The sequence below is a fragment of the Labeo rohita genome, chromosome 18 (assembly GCF_022985175.1).
Source record: "Labeo rohita strain BAU-BD-2019 chromosome 18, IGBB_LRoh.1.0, whole genome shotgun sequence".
Classification (NCBI taxonomy): Eukaryota; Metazoa; Chordata; class Actinopteri; order Cypriniformes; family Cyprinidae; genus Labeo; species Labeo rohita.
The window spans coordinates 24769850-24784140 of NC_066886.1; the positions used below are offsets into that span (position 1 = coordinate 24769850).

Sequence of the window (14291 nt, forward strand, 5' to 3'; positions counted from 1 at the left end):
ATGCAAGGCGCAAAACAGTAAACGTACAAATGTACTGACAGTTCAACCAGCTACAAGTTGAACTGGATTGATTTTTAAATCTAGATTTAATTTAATAGAGACATTTTTCCAATAAACTAAATGGCAAAAAGCAAAAATACCTGAATTAACTACTTCTAAATTGACATGCCATCTTAAAACGCAACGCACATGATGCGAGACGCTTCAGAATATGGTAATATAATGTGATTGTGACTTAGTTACATGATAAAGCACAGAAACATTTAATAGTTTTCATGAAAAGCACATTTAATACTGGTTGAGAGCTTGAGTTTTATACCTCAGAGAAAGATCCAAATAATACATTTATTTGAAAGCTGTTTACGCGAGGAAATGAACATAGAGAGATCATCCTGTTGATGATATGGAGATCATCCATATGTTATGCAAAGTATAACCTAATAAACACAAAACTATGTCAGAACTTCATTACCTGTGTATTTTTCAAACCACTTTTTCTACAACTGCTAAATCTCTTTGTCTCAAAATTAGTATATGATAATAATCTCTCTATGAGAGGGACCCGAATGTTCTCTGTCCTTCCCAAGAAATAGCAGGCGATGTATGTTTCAAATATACGATGATTCAGACTGAAATCCACAAACTCCATAACTCTCACTCCCACAGTCCGATACTGTCCTGTATGGAATTTTGGGAAAATATAAAACCTCCAACACCTAGGAGTAACCTGTTCTACTATATAACAAAATTTGACACTATAGTCTGGATAGTCTGGACTACAGTATATACACTGTAGTCTGAATTAGAGGTCTCACTAAATAACCATCAAATACAGAAGAATTGCATGGATTCTGATCCGTGTGAATGAGCGCGACAAACACAGATACAGCCAGCAGGTGGCGCACCACATAAAGTGATTCACATGAATCTCAGGTCAGATCTGACTGTGCTTTCAGGTGAACACAAGACGACACACAGAAGATAAAAAAAAAAAAAAACAGAATGACAAAGCTAATAAATGCTTGAGTACCGAACACAATGGTGCTAAAGAGAAGAGTTAGAAAATTAAACAAGGGTGAGCAGGTGATTCTTCCTCTTTAACCAAATCAAGCATTTAGACAAGAACGGGCAAATTTGTACTGATTTGATTATGACTTTGTCAAAATGGACATGAATGGCTGCAAATGTGATGAAATATTACATAGTGAATCAAACCTTGTTTATCTATCAAGACCACTAAAAAATAAAACAAAGATTATCTGAGTAAGTCTTACTAGAAAATACGATTTTCTTCACAATTCCATTTAATTTGTTGTTACTGCCTGTTTCCTTGTAACTATTTGTTAAATTTTAAAAAGATAAATTAAACAATTGTATCCAGACTTAATATGCAGATACTGATAAGCCATTTGTATGTGTATTTCCTTGAAAAGTGGAAAAAAAGTGACTAACAATGTCTCAACCAATAAAGTGATATGTTGGGTGGGGTTATCTGTTGTTTCTGACCAATGACAGACAAGGGGAGTGAAACCTGTTTGAAGACAATCATAAATTCTGAAATTCCATTTGGTGTCACTTGAGCTTCAAGCACTTTGCAGTCATATTCTGGGTCAAATGACTGCTGATGTGAGGAAAATGCTCTAGAGTGACATTATTACAATACAGTAGTATGTTGTGTTGTATTGTACAATGACTGTGTCACTATTAGAGTAGTTTTTCATTCTCAGAACATCAATCAGAGCTTCATGTCTTTGAGTCAGGTTATGTAAAGCAGCAGTTTATTCAGGCTCAGTTGGGCCTCACATCCCATCCCGTCTGGATGGCTCCGTGCTGGGCTGCTGGATGGCAGCAGTCTGGTTCTGGAAGAGCGGCTGGAGGAACAGACCCAGTGTTCCCACCACACACACAATCACAAAGATCCACAGAAATAAGCGATCCACCACCATGGCCACATACTTCCAGTCCTCGATGACCTGCGGACACGCAGATGCACAGAGATCAGCTCATTAATAAATCTATTGACCTGTTAGTGTACTAATAAGGGACGAGGAAACAGATTGAGGCAGAATGAGGCAGAACACACTGCTGAGAAGCCGCTATTGACCAGTGCAGCCGCTCCATCTCTCAGACTGCTGTCCTCTGCACTTTTTGATAGTCACTACTATTCAGCGCCTCTCTCTCCTCCAGAGTGATTTAAGCACACGATCGATGCTCTTACAATGTGCTTTGGCTGAAGCGTGAGTGTAACCTCTGCTTTATCCCACCTCTGTTTGCTAATTGTGTGTCTGCCGAATAAATGTTCTTTGTTGAATTTAAATGACATTCAGCTTTTACTGTACAATTTTATTGGTTTTAAACCCATACTATCCAGGTAATATTTTACTAGATATGCACAGAAACGTGCAGGATTTAACAACATGTTAGATAAGTGTTTACTGCACCTGTAAATACACACAATCTAAAAAAATGCTGCCGATCTGGTGCACTTCTTCAGCCTAAGTTTTATATAGATTTTATTTCATTTATAAAGTATTTACTGTAAATTCTGTAAATTATATGATGTTAAAATATGTTCTCTAATCCCAGTACTGTTTGTTTATGGGTAGGTTGTGGAGTCAGTCACGGAAACTCAAGGCGGTGGTCTAAGGTTTGCAGTTCCCCCGGCGAACAGCAGCACATCAGCGGCTTAGATTTCTCTGACACATCAGCATGAGATTTAGCACTATTTTAGTGAAAAGTGATTACAGAGAATGGTTGAATACACTTAAATAAAAATGCTACAGCAAATGAAACAAATATGCAATTCATCCAGTACAGTCAAATTCATGACTTTCTTTTTTTTTTTTTAAGACTCACAAACTCAACTTCTTGGTTTAAATCTGTCTGACAAACTGAAGAGCTGACAAACTGAGTTCATTTGCAAAAACAGATAACTCTAACTTTTTAACTATTTCCAAAAATCGGAAAATAGTTTTTTTTCAATGTGCATTCCAATGAATCTCAGTCAACTCGCAGCTGTGTTATTTTGATTAAGTAAAAATAACTAATAAAAATACAGCTAACACAATAAAACACAATAAAAACATGACAACGTAATAAAAAATACATGATTTTTAAGGGCAATTTTGGCTTGTGATTTAAAAGTGAAACAATAAAAGTCATAAATGGTCTACAAGCCATCAGTCCCACTCTGGGTGATATAAATTATATCACTGATAATATGATCTTAATGCACACTACCGTTCAAAGGTTTAGAGTCAGAAATACTTTTACATTAAATAATACTTTTGTTTTAATGTTTTAATAACATTTTTTTTTTCGGCAAAGATGTATTAAACTGATCAGAATTAAAATAAAAAATGTGGATATTTAAATGTTTTTGAAAGATGTCTCTTCTGCTCACCAAAGCTGCATTTATTTGGCCAATAATACACTAAAAAGAGTAATATGGTGAAATATTATTACAATTTAAATATTATTTAAAATAAAAAAATAAAAAAATAAATGACGAACTCTATTTATTTACTAACTGCTTGTTTTCTCTCTCTAGCTTCTCTATTCTCTATTCTATTCTAATCTGTTTATCTATTAATCTAACACTGGCTAACACTTAACTGAGACTTGTCATAGCACTTATATATTGCTCTTTTGTTGATTTTTATTGCTTCCATTGTCCTCATTTGTAAGTCGCTTTGGATAAAAGCATCTGCTAAATGACTAAATGTGAGTGCAAATTTCAAATAACTGTCTTCTATCATAATATATTTTAAAATGTCATTTATTACTATGTGTCAATGTTAAAAAAAGTAGTGTTGCTTAATATTTTTGTGGAAACCTTAATTACATTTTATTTTTCATGATTATCTTATAAATGGAAAGTTCAAAAGAGCAGCATTTATTTGAAATAGAAATATTTTGTAAATTATAAATGTTGTTACTGTCATTTTTGATCAGTTTATTACATCCTTGATGCTGAATAAAATAATATTAAAAAATTATTTAATTAATCAATTTATTCATTTTTATCTAACGTGCCCAAACTTTTGAATGGTAGTATCACTGTTTCCACAAAAATATAAAGCAGCACAACCGTTTTCAACATTGATAATAATCAGAAATGTTTCTTGAGCAGTAAATCAGCATATTAGAATGATTTCTGAAGAATCATGTGACACTGAAGACTGGAGTAATAATGCTGAAAATTCAGCTTTGATCACAGAAATACATTATATTTGAATATACATTCACAGAGAAAACAGTTATTTTAAATTGTAATAATATTTCACAAGTTTACATTTTTACTATATTTTTGATCAAATAAATTCAGCATTGGTGAGCAGAAGAGACTTTAAAAGGTAGTGTATGTGAAAGTATATCTGGGAAGCAATGAAGTCACTTACACTTTGATCGTCATCATTTCCCATCATGTGATCAGCTACATAGCGAACGCCATCCACGGCCTCCTGAACCTCAGATCCCCAGACTGGAGCCGCCCTGTTCCCTCTCAGGTCCTGTGTTGAGTTGTGTCCATTGGGCAGGAATTCTGCGGGCCGCAGATCTCCTTTCCGAGAGCTGTAGTTGAACTCGATCTGAGGTCCCTTGTTGTAAAAATGTCCCGGTGACGAGAGAGCCGAAGCTGAGGATGCAGCCAGTAGCGCAGAGGCAGATGACGACATGGCAGATTTGCGAGGAGCTGCGAGGCCCAGCAGAGATCCGGGGTCCTGCAGACAGCGCTTCTGCCGCAGACGTTGACGGGCTGAGTTTCCACGTGGTCTCTGCATGAACAGCAGTGCTGGGAGTTTGACCAGGAACACCAGCTTGACCCAGTCCGGCATGCTGTGTGTGCTCGGAGAGCGATGGTGAACGTTCAATACGCATACACTCGTGATGATAGAGAACGTCACCAGCACCATGGTGAACATCAGGTACTTTCCTATCAGAGGAACGTCCAGGGATGTGGGAGGCACGATCTTGGAGATCAACAGGAGGAAGACAGTGAGCGCCAGCAGGACAGAGATGCACAGCGTCATCTTCTCGCCACAGTCCGACGGCAGGTAGAAGACCAGGATGGCCAGCGAAGTGATAAGGACGCAAGGGATGATCAGGTTGATGGTGTAGAAGAGTGGCTTGCGCTTGATAATGAAGTCATATGTCAGGTCCACGTAGGTGGGGTCCAAAGCGCTGACCGTCCTCCTGCCCGGCAGAGCCAGGATGTCCCACTCGCCACTGGGCGTGAAGTCGTCCATGCTGGCCACCTCGGACTTCAGCACCAGATCGATCTCAGTGTGATCGTACGTCCAGGAGCGGAACTTCAGAGTGCAGTTTTGCTGGTCAAAAGGAAAGTGTTTGACCTCAATCTTACAGGCGCTCTTGTAAATGGCAGGAGGAAGCCAGGCGATGCTCCCATTAAACAGGACAATGGCGTTGGTGAAGACTGTGACCTCATACGTTCCATCAGCACTATGGAACAGACAGATTATTAGTTTAGTGAGAAATGTTATAACTAGATGTGCATTTTAAGCTATATATAGACACAAATCACAAATCATACATGTAACAAATAACATAAAATAACATAATTTATTTAAAATGTTAATTTATGTTATGTGAGTTATGTAAATCAACAAAACAAGATTCACTGTTTATTTCTTTGTACTATTATATATAATCATACACGCGTGCACATAATTTATATACTATTATAGTTTTTATTTAATAGTAATACTTAGTGTAGTTAAGTATACTTAGTATAGTTTGTATTTAGTTATACTTTCATTTCGCTTTTCTTTTGATTTTTGTAAATATTTATTATTTTTTGTTTTTAATTAAATTATTATATTCTTAGTTTTTCATTTTGTTATGTGCTTTTGTTATAGGTTTTTGTTTATTTTTTAATCACCGTGGAGGATTCATTTATTTGTTTTAGGTCAGTTTTAGTTTTATTTATACATTTTAAATTTAGTGCTTTATCTAACAAACAAACAAACAAATAAATAAATTAATTAATTAATTAATTAATTGCACCCTTATTACATAGCTCATGAAAATGTAAAAAATTAATTATGCAAAATCTGAAACACCTAAACAAGATTTATTTTTAACTTAGGGTCAGTTTTTTTTTTTTTTTTTACTTTTATTGTTATTATTATTATTGTTGTTGTTGTTGTTGTTGTTTATATTTTGCATTTTACATTTTATACCCTGTTGTCATTTTTACTTTTTTTGTAATTTTATCATATGCTTTTGTCATTTTTATTATTTTATATTTTAATTATTATTATTTAGATAACTCTATGTGCTTTTGTTTTTATTATTTTTGTTTATTTTTAATTCATTTAAAAAAATTAATTAATTTAAACTAATTCATTTATTATTGTTTAATTTTCATTTTTAATTCAATTAACTTGATTTCATTTGTAGCTATTTTTCTCCAATTTGCAGTTACAGTATTTTTTAAACTGAAACTTCATGAAAATTATATAAAATTTAATATTTATATTTTATTTTATTTAAGTTGGTAAAAATGTTTTAATCATTTCATTTAATAATAATAATGCTGTAATGTAACTCTATCAAGCTGTGTATCACTGTAACACCGCTGGCTGTTTGCTTAAAGGCACAATATTGAAAGCTGGTGGCTCATTTCTTGCTGGTCTGGAGACAGTTTCCATCCAGTTTCTGGTTATTATCTCCTTCAGCCTGCAGAATCTGGGTTCCTCATATCAGAAACACTCATTGCTGTCACTCACTTGTTGTACAGCACTATATCAGGCAGCCAGATGTGTCTAGAGGGGATCCGGAGCTTGTCGATTCCCTCGTACTCTGCCGGGTCCCACGACAGTCGATAATCATTCCAGTTCTGCAGATAATATTGCAATTGTCTTATTATTTCATATATGAGCTTTCCCTCAGTCAGACTGACCACAATTACACACTTGATTAGCTGTGTGATGAATGGATGTGAGCGCAATGATTATTAGACAAGATTTACAATGGATAAATTCAAGATCAACCACAAGGACATCAGAGATGATGATGCTTTAATTGAGTGATAATTTACATTTGATGAGCCTCTGACACTGACCTGAGTGAGCCAGACGTTTGTTGTCATGATCTGTTCCCTTTCATTCTGGAAGCAAGGAAATAAAAACACATAAACACAATGATAATACTGCTAATACTGACTTCTGAAATCATTTTATATTCTTTGTTTTCAATTTAATTATTTTATTCTTAGTTTTTAGTTTTTTTATGTGCTTTTGTTATAGGTTTTTGTTTATTTTTTTAATTACCATAGAGGATTCATTTATTTCATTTTTTGTTTTAGTTTTATTTATTTTATTTACATTTTGTAATTGTAGTACTTTATCTAACAAATATAAAAAATAATAAATAAATAAATAAATAAATTTCCATTTTTCCATGCCACATTATTTAGAAAATGTAAATATAAACAAACAAACAAATAAATAAAAGATATGAATATTTCCATAATTAATCACCACACTGAATAATTTGTAATATTTTTACAGCCATGTTTTTTCAGCAATGACAGCTACAGTTATTTTCAATTATTTACAGTTATTAGCTGCCTTATCTGACATCAATTTCAGAACATTTCATTACTAATGAGCTGATGGTTGGAATAGGGTGTGTTTGATTAGAAGGCATCAGTCACATTTCATGGGATCAATAATTCTGGTGTGTTATGAGAAATGTTCTTTATTTATCAGACATCATTATTTTTAGTGGCTGGTTGTGTAATAAAATGTGAATGAACGTATCAATATGTCTGTAGAGGACTCACAACTGACTGACATGTATTTTAAAATCTCTGATGCAACTCTCTGATTAGCTAAAGTTTTAGGCAATTCAAATGTACTACAAAACCATAGATACTGACATTTTAATTGCTGTCAAAGTCTGGTTTTGACTCACCACACTGATGAGCTGCGCCAGAGAAACCTGCAGGAGAACCGTCACTCTCTCGGTCCTGTTAACCGCCGGTCTGATCAGCTTATTATAACGCTCCTTACCCAGCAGCCAGTTCATCAGACGCTCTTCTGAGTCCGCACAGACTCCACCTGTAGACCACCAGAAAACACGTCAGACCAGTAACAGCCATTCCAGCAGATGGTTTGGTTTCTGAAACATGAAGATGGTCTCAATATTCCACAGAAATACCGCATTATTATTTTAAAATCGCACTTGTTGTGCATGACTACTAGTTGAGATAATCGGTCTGTCAGCTTTAAGAAAAATGGTTAAAAATTGTGAAAATCAGTTGCTCCCAGCTAACAAAAAAAGCTAACTTAAGTAAAACGTTCAATGTTTTTAAAAACGTTTTTTTTTTTTTAGACAAACGTTAAGGGAATATGCCAGTTTGTATTTTGCAAACATTATGAGAATGTTACTTTTGAATGTTTGTTTTCCAAACATTCTGAAACAAGTAGTAACATTTAAAAACGTTAGTCAAATGTTTAACTAAAATGTTTCAGAAAAAAAACTTCCTTAAATGGTGTATAAATAATGTATATATAATGTTTTTGTGCTAACATTTTGAGAGCATTATTAAATAAAGACCAGATAACTTTGAACAAAAATTGAATGTCTGTACTTAACCTTAAAGTCAGTCAGATATATAAATTAGTCAAAGTTCTGAGAACGTTCTTTGTTAGCTTGATAAATCTAGACATTTCAAAGCAGGAAAATATAGAGGTCTGTGTCTGAGATTCACAATACAAATGTGCTGTGTATCACGATTGTAAGGTAACTGCGTTGGTAAAACATTACATTGGGAAGCAGCACTGCATTTCGAAGAGTTCTGACCTGAACTCATGTCCACCAAAATGTTCAAAAAGCCAATGAATGGCAGCTTTGAAAATAAAGGAACAGAAAAAGAAACAATAGAATTTTCACTTTTAGATAAACATGTGATTCCTGAAAGTTTAATGATGGTAAAGCAATGGTAAATGTTATCTGTCAGGTGAAGTCTCGCTCACAGTGTTGACTGTAGAAGCGCAGCAGTAGTTTAGAAGCGGCTGTAGACGAGCTGCAGAGTCAGCAGAACACAATCACAATCAGCCAGCAAACTCTCAACATCAGATGCATGCAGTGTGAAGAGCATTAAATAATCAGCCAGTCTCCATCACACAAGAAATGCCACAGAGATTCGTTTTTGTAGCTAATTATAAAGTCTGTAAAATCCCTTATATTTGATTTAGTACAGTTGTTATATGGTACATATTCCTATTTCTCTGATCATGTAGTGTAATGGTAGATCAATTGAGTATGAGGATGTTTATCTCTCATATATATATAATAAATAGATGATAAATAATAATAAATAAAGGCAAAAAGCCCTTAATTATCAGTTATTACATCTTTAGCAATTAATTTGCAGTTCAAGACTCATGTCCAAACAGCATTTTTTTTTCTGTCCTTCCTTTTTTTTTTGTAAATACGCAAGTCCAATCTTTTCATACCAATCATATAAATAATGCTGAGACACAGTGTTTTCTTTGGCACAATCTGATCTGGCTCAGGATACCACTCAAAGGAGTTTTTATTGGCCTGTAATAAAATTAATATTTATTACAAATCATTCCTACCAAGTTTCTGACCAAACGGTCAAATTCATTTTCAGTGTGCTTCACAATCTTTTTTGTGGATCATACAGCTCTGACGAGGTGCTGTAACCAATACTGTTAGTGCAGTATAAAACACATGGACTCATCACTGAGACTTGCAGCTTTAATTGTAATTAATTAATATTAATGAGCAGTGATCTGCGTTAATTAGAGACACCCAGAGCTACACTGTAAGCACTCCCTTTGTAATGCTGATTGAAGAAACACAAAGCACAAGAAATGAACAGCAGACCCACAGGATCAAACAGACAAAGCAAAACTTCAGTAAAGACACAGCTCTGATTCAAAGTGAAGGTATGAAGAACCAGCAAAAGAAAAAAACAGATACAGCAGGAAACACTAGATGCATTACCTAGTAGGACACAGTGTGTATTTATACTTCTTATTCTGCTCATGCTCCAGAAACATTTAACACATAAGAGCACTTGCTCTTTTCGGACTCCATTTCCATCCACAGTCACCTTGAACCATGACTTGAACCAAGCCACTTTCGCTTAACGTTTGTCACTTAACAGTGAGAGTGTCACTCAGATACCAAAAGCAGATGCTGCACTGTTCCATCATACTGGTGGACACTCATCAAAGCCTGTTCTCCTTAACTGGAGGCAAGGAACGCGCAGGATCCTCTCATGGAGAACCACAGTTTCTCCTCATGCAGTCTGAAGATTCAGTGCAACATCTGGTCACATGCAGGTCCATTCAAGGTCATACAAACCCAAAACCATGAGCATGCAGTATTGTGAGATTTGTTAAAGTGTTTTATGACCACAGGCTGTCCTCAGCTTTAGACAGAGCCACACAAAGACATGGCCTCAAATGGCCAGCGAACAGTGCATGAACGTGTGACGAATGAACGGCCTTCAGTCTCTCATGCATTAGTGCCTCAGTGCTGGTGATACTGACATCTTAAAGGTACAGAAGTATGTGTTTACATTTCCTTTTTTACATTTACATTTGCCTATGTTACCAGTGCTTTTGGACATTACTGACAGTCATCAGCCTAAACACATGAGGTTTAAATGAAAAGCTGTTCTTTTTCATATTTTATCTGTTTCATACTATGTACTCATACAATTAAGACTTCTGTAACAACTAGTGTTATTTGGACATTTATTTTTCCACTCCCAACGTTAACAGAATGCTAGTTAATAGTAACATTTATAGAACACTAATTCAAAATGATCTGGTCTTTAATAATGTTTTTAAAACATTAGCACAAAAACATTAGTTATAAATTGTTCATAGAACTTTTTTTTCTGAAACATTTTGGACATTTTTAAATGTTACTATTTGTTTCAGAATATTTAGAGAATATTCAAAAGTAACGTTCCCATAATGTTTGCAAAATGATTAAATGGAATGTTTACTTAATGTTAACATAACCAAGAAAAAAACTTTGAAAACATTGTAAAAACTGGATGTTTAAAATGTTCATAATAACATTTATATAATTGAATGATAATGTTGGTGAAATGTTCTTAGAACATTTTTTTGTTAGCTGGGTTGTGTATGTATGAATATTGTTTGGTTTTATATTTATGCTTTGTGAAGTGCATTAAGCACCATCTGAATGTGCTAAATCAAATAAATGTATCATTCAGGGCTGCCAACTCTCACACATTCCACATGAGGCTCACGCAATTGACACTTTTCTCACGCTCTCACACCACACATCCATTTTCTCACATGAAAATGGATGAAACATCACCCTACATTGTACAAGTGATACTAGGATATTGGCAAAACAAATCTGAAAATGCTCCAGTGTGTTTTTGTGTTTGCACTCCAAAGAACATCAAAAGTTTCTATTTACAACATGTTTTTGTAGCTTTGAGCAGTGTAACCAATCACACAGTTGATTCTTGAACACCTCTGATTGGCCAAGTCTAAACGCCAGATTTTGTTCTGCAGGCTCATGAATCCTTTCACTGCAAATAAGAGGTTCACTGATTATAAAGGAACTTTTAGTGACGTAAGTGATGGCTTTTTAGTGATTATGAAGGAAGCACTTTTTGAAATAAATACAAGCCATTCAGAATTTGAATAAAAGGTTTGTTTTTTGTGTTGTTAATGACCATATACCTTTACTAAAGTTAGGGGAGTGATATATAAATCCCTTATTCGTCATAAATGCTGATGATTCATTTTCAAATGGGAGAAAAATATAATTTGTCAAAACAGATGTTTATTAAGCAATGTAAATGCAGAGATTTATAGAAAATAGATTGATAGAAAAATATTTAAATTAAGCTGTCAGCCCTGTTACGATTGTTATGAATATTAGTAGTAACTGAACTTCGTGACAGCTGGTCACGTGATATCAACATGTCGGCCCACAAGGAGCGACCTGCTCCAAACAGAATATATATAGTCTTACATAAAACCCTATTATGACTGGTGTATTCATCTCTTTAAATATTAATTACTTTAATTATACTGTAATGATACATTAAAAGTGCCACCAATTTCGTTTCTATTTAGCAGAAACTCAAAAATCGTAGTGTACATTTAAATAATTCAGCTAAGATGTCATTCTCCAAGACGGTGAGAGAATGTAGGGTTTTTAAGCAAAAGGAAGCCTTTTGTTGAATGCGAACATTTTTTCAAAGCAATTTTACAACAGCAATAAATCAGCAAACCGCCAAAAGATAAAAGCAACAGCGTTTAACTTCTGTAACTGAAGAGCTGCATCAAATATAAAACACTAATGGTAAAATAAGTTATTTTACTTACTTCGGATGAGGGTAAATATGCAAACGAGAACGGTGAGCGCGCGTGTCATGGTCGAGCGTGTGTTTTCCTTATCTTCAGTCCCATTCCGCCTAATACATCGCGATACAGAGCAGAACCGCACAGAACTTCACAAGAGCGAACCGCGATGATGATGAGGATGATGAAGCCCTCGCACCCGCAGCAGCTAGTCTCTGTCGCGTGGAAAATCCAGGACTCGCTCCTGTACCGCCGACACTCACTCACACACACACATAAGCGCGCGCTTCTCTTCCCAGCCTCACACAGCAGACCGGGGCTAGTTGTCACAATTTTTAGGTTGAGTTGTGAAAGTCAGATTTGAGCAGGCACGGTCTTGGCAATAAAAGACAAAATTCTCTTTTGGCGTTATTCACCAGTGGAGGAAAAAATATAAATTGAACACGTGACCCTCTGTGACAACATGCCCCCAGCTGCAAGCTACGTAGTCAAATGATGTCTTTTCCACAAAATCCATACATTAAAACAATAATGTGAAAAAAGCAGAAAAAATATAAAGTGTAAAACAGTTTTGACCAACAGATGATTTAATAAATAAACAGGCTGGTGTTTGTGTGAATGGTGTCAGGGCAGGTCACTGCTCTCACTCTGACCTCCATCCATCCATCACGCCTGTCTTCCTCCGTTTGCTGTATCACTTCCCTTTCCTCTTTCTATCAATCTCCAGCTCTCCAGTAAACCGCTTTACATTCAGAGCTCAGGAACGAAACTGGACATTCTGAATTGTGGAACAGTGCACAAAATTACTCAAATAGATGTTTTAGTGGCAGTGCAACTTGTAATAAGATGCATATTATCATATTAGTGGCAAAAATACAAATTTTAATTCTAAATATCTGGGAGGACCGTTCTCTATCTGTATTCAGATTCCTAAATAAATATTATCACTGTCATTTTCTGATCCAGATCATTCACAGGGTCAGAGTTTGGGTTAAATCTCAAGGTCTGGTCTGTCATATATCTGTGTTTGTGGAGTAGAGAGATTGATCATGTCCAATCATCCAATCTCACCAATGCTGATTGATCGCTCAGCCGTTCTACTGAAAGAATGGGGGAGGATGGACTAGCTGGACAAGAGACACGATCCTCTCTGATGCTGAGTTTGATAGTAACATGTTGATAAGAGTGCAGTGTAGTTCACACAAATATCGGAATAAAATGAAAATTAGTTGTTTTTTTATCTCGCAATTCAGACTTTTTAGAGTTTATATCTAACAGTTCTGAATAGTTTTGGGAAGAGAGAAGCAGATTACATCATATCCTTGTCTATAAAAAAAATAAAAATGGAACATCAGATGCAAAGTTGTCATAGTCTGTGATTTTTTTTTTTTGTCTTGCTGTGAGTATATCTTTTTTTAGAAGTGTGTTTTGTGTTAGTAAATGAACTAATCAGATGGGATTGATGTTGTGTCACATTATAAATAAATGTGTTTTTCATTAATCTCAGATGCTCTTCAGCTGAACGAGCTGCCACTGAGAATGTGAATTAATATGTCTCTGAAGCAGATGAAGCAGTATCTGAAGCTGATTCTGATGTTTTTAAAATATCTGTGAAATGTAGAGATTAAACATTTTGTTAACGTGGAGAAGTGTGGGAAATGTTCAGTTATTGAGTGCTACTGGGCGATTGCCAGGAAAACTACAATCTGTCACTTTTCCTGCTTTCATGCAGTCTAATTTTTTTGCTCATGTCAGCCAGAGATGAAGCACAGATTTGTGAGTGGAAGTTTCTCAGCAGGACTGACTGTTCAGAACAGACCTGGGAAAGTGTGTCCAATCGCCACTGACAGAGATGCTGAAGATCACCAGTGATGAATTCACAAATATAAGAAAAGCACATGTCATGGTTTTATAACGAGTTCCCCTTTCATC

At 35.3% G+C, this 14291-nt stretch overlaps 1 protein-coding gene across 1 annotated transcript; it reads right to left on the minus strand.

The window, feature by feature from the left end:
- Positions 1-349: 349 nt before the first annotated feature.
- On the minus strand, positions 350-12637 carry chrnb4 (cholinergic receptor, nicotinic, beta 4 (neuronal)). Its single transcript, XM_051135703.1, has 6 exons — positions 12384-12637; positions 7939-8084; positions 7085-7129; positions 6750-6859; positions 4401-5460; positions 350-1973 (listed from the first exon to the last, which is right to left on the minus strand). Exons 1-6 carry the CDS (start codon positions 12430-12432, stop codon positions 1800-1802), a joined length of 1584 nt encoding a protein of 527 aa, XP_050991660.1. The 5' UTR covers positions 12433-12637; the 3' UTR covers positions 350-1799.
- Positions 12638-14291: the final 1654 nt, after the last annotated feature.

What these genes read in the sequence shown, in the direction of transcription:
- chrnb4 (XM_051135703.1), bottom strand. Translation starts at nt 12,432, where the DNA reads ATGACACGCGCGCTCACCGTTCTCGTTTGCATATTTACCCTCATCCGA. An exon ending in CATATTTACCCTCATCCGAA is followed by an intron (nt 8,085 to 12,383) that starts GTAAGTAAAATA and finishes GGTGGTCTACAG; the next exon opens with GTGGAGTCTGTGCGGACTCA. An exon ending in GAAATGATGACGATCAAAGT is followed by an intron (nt 1,974 to 4,400) that starts GTAAGTGACTTC and finishes GCGTGTCCGCAG; the next exon opens with GTCATCGAGGACTGGAAGTA.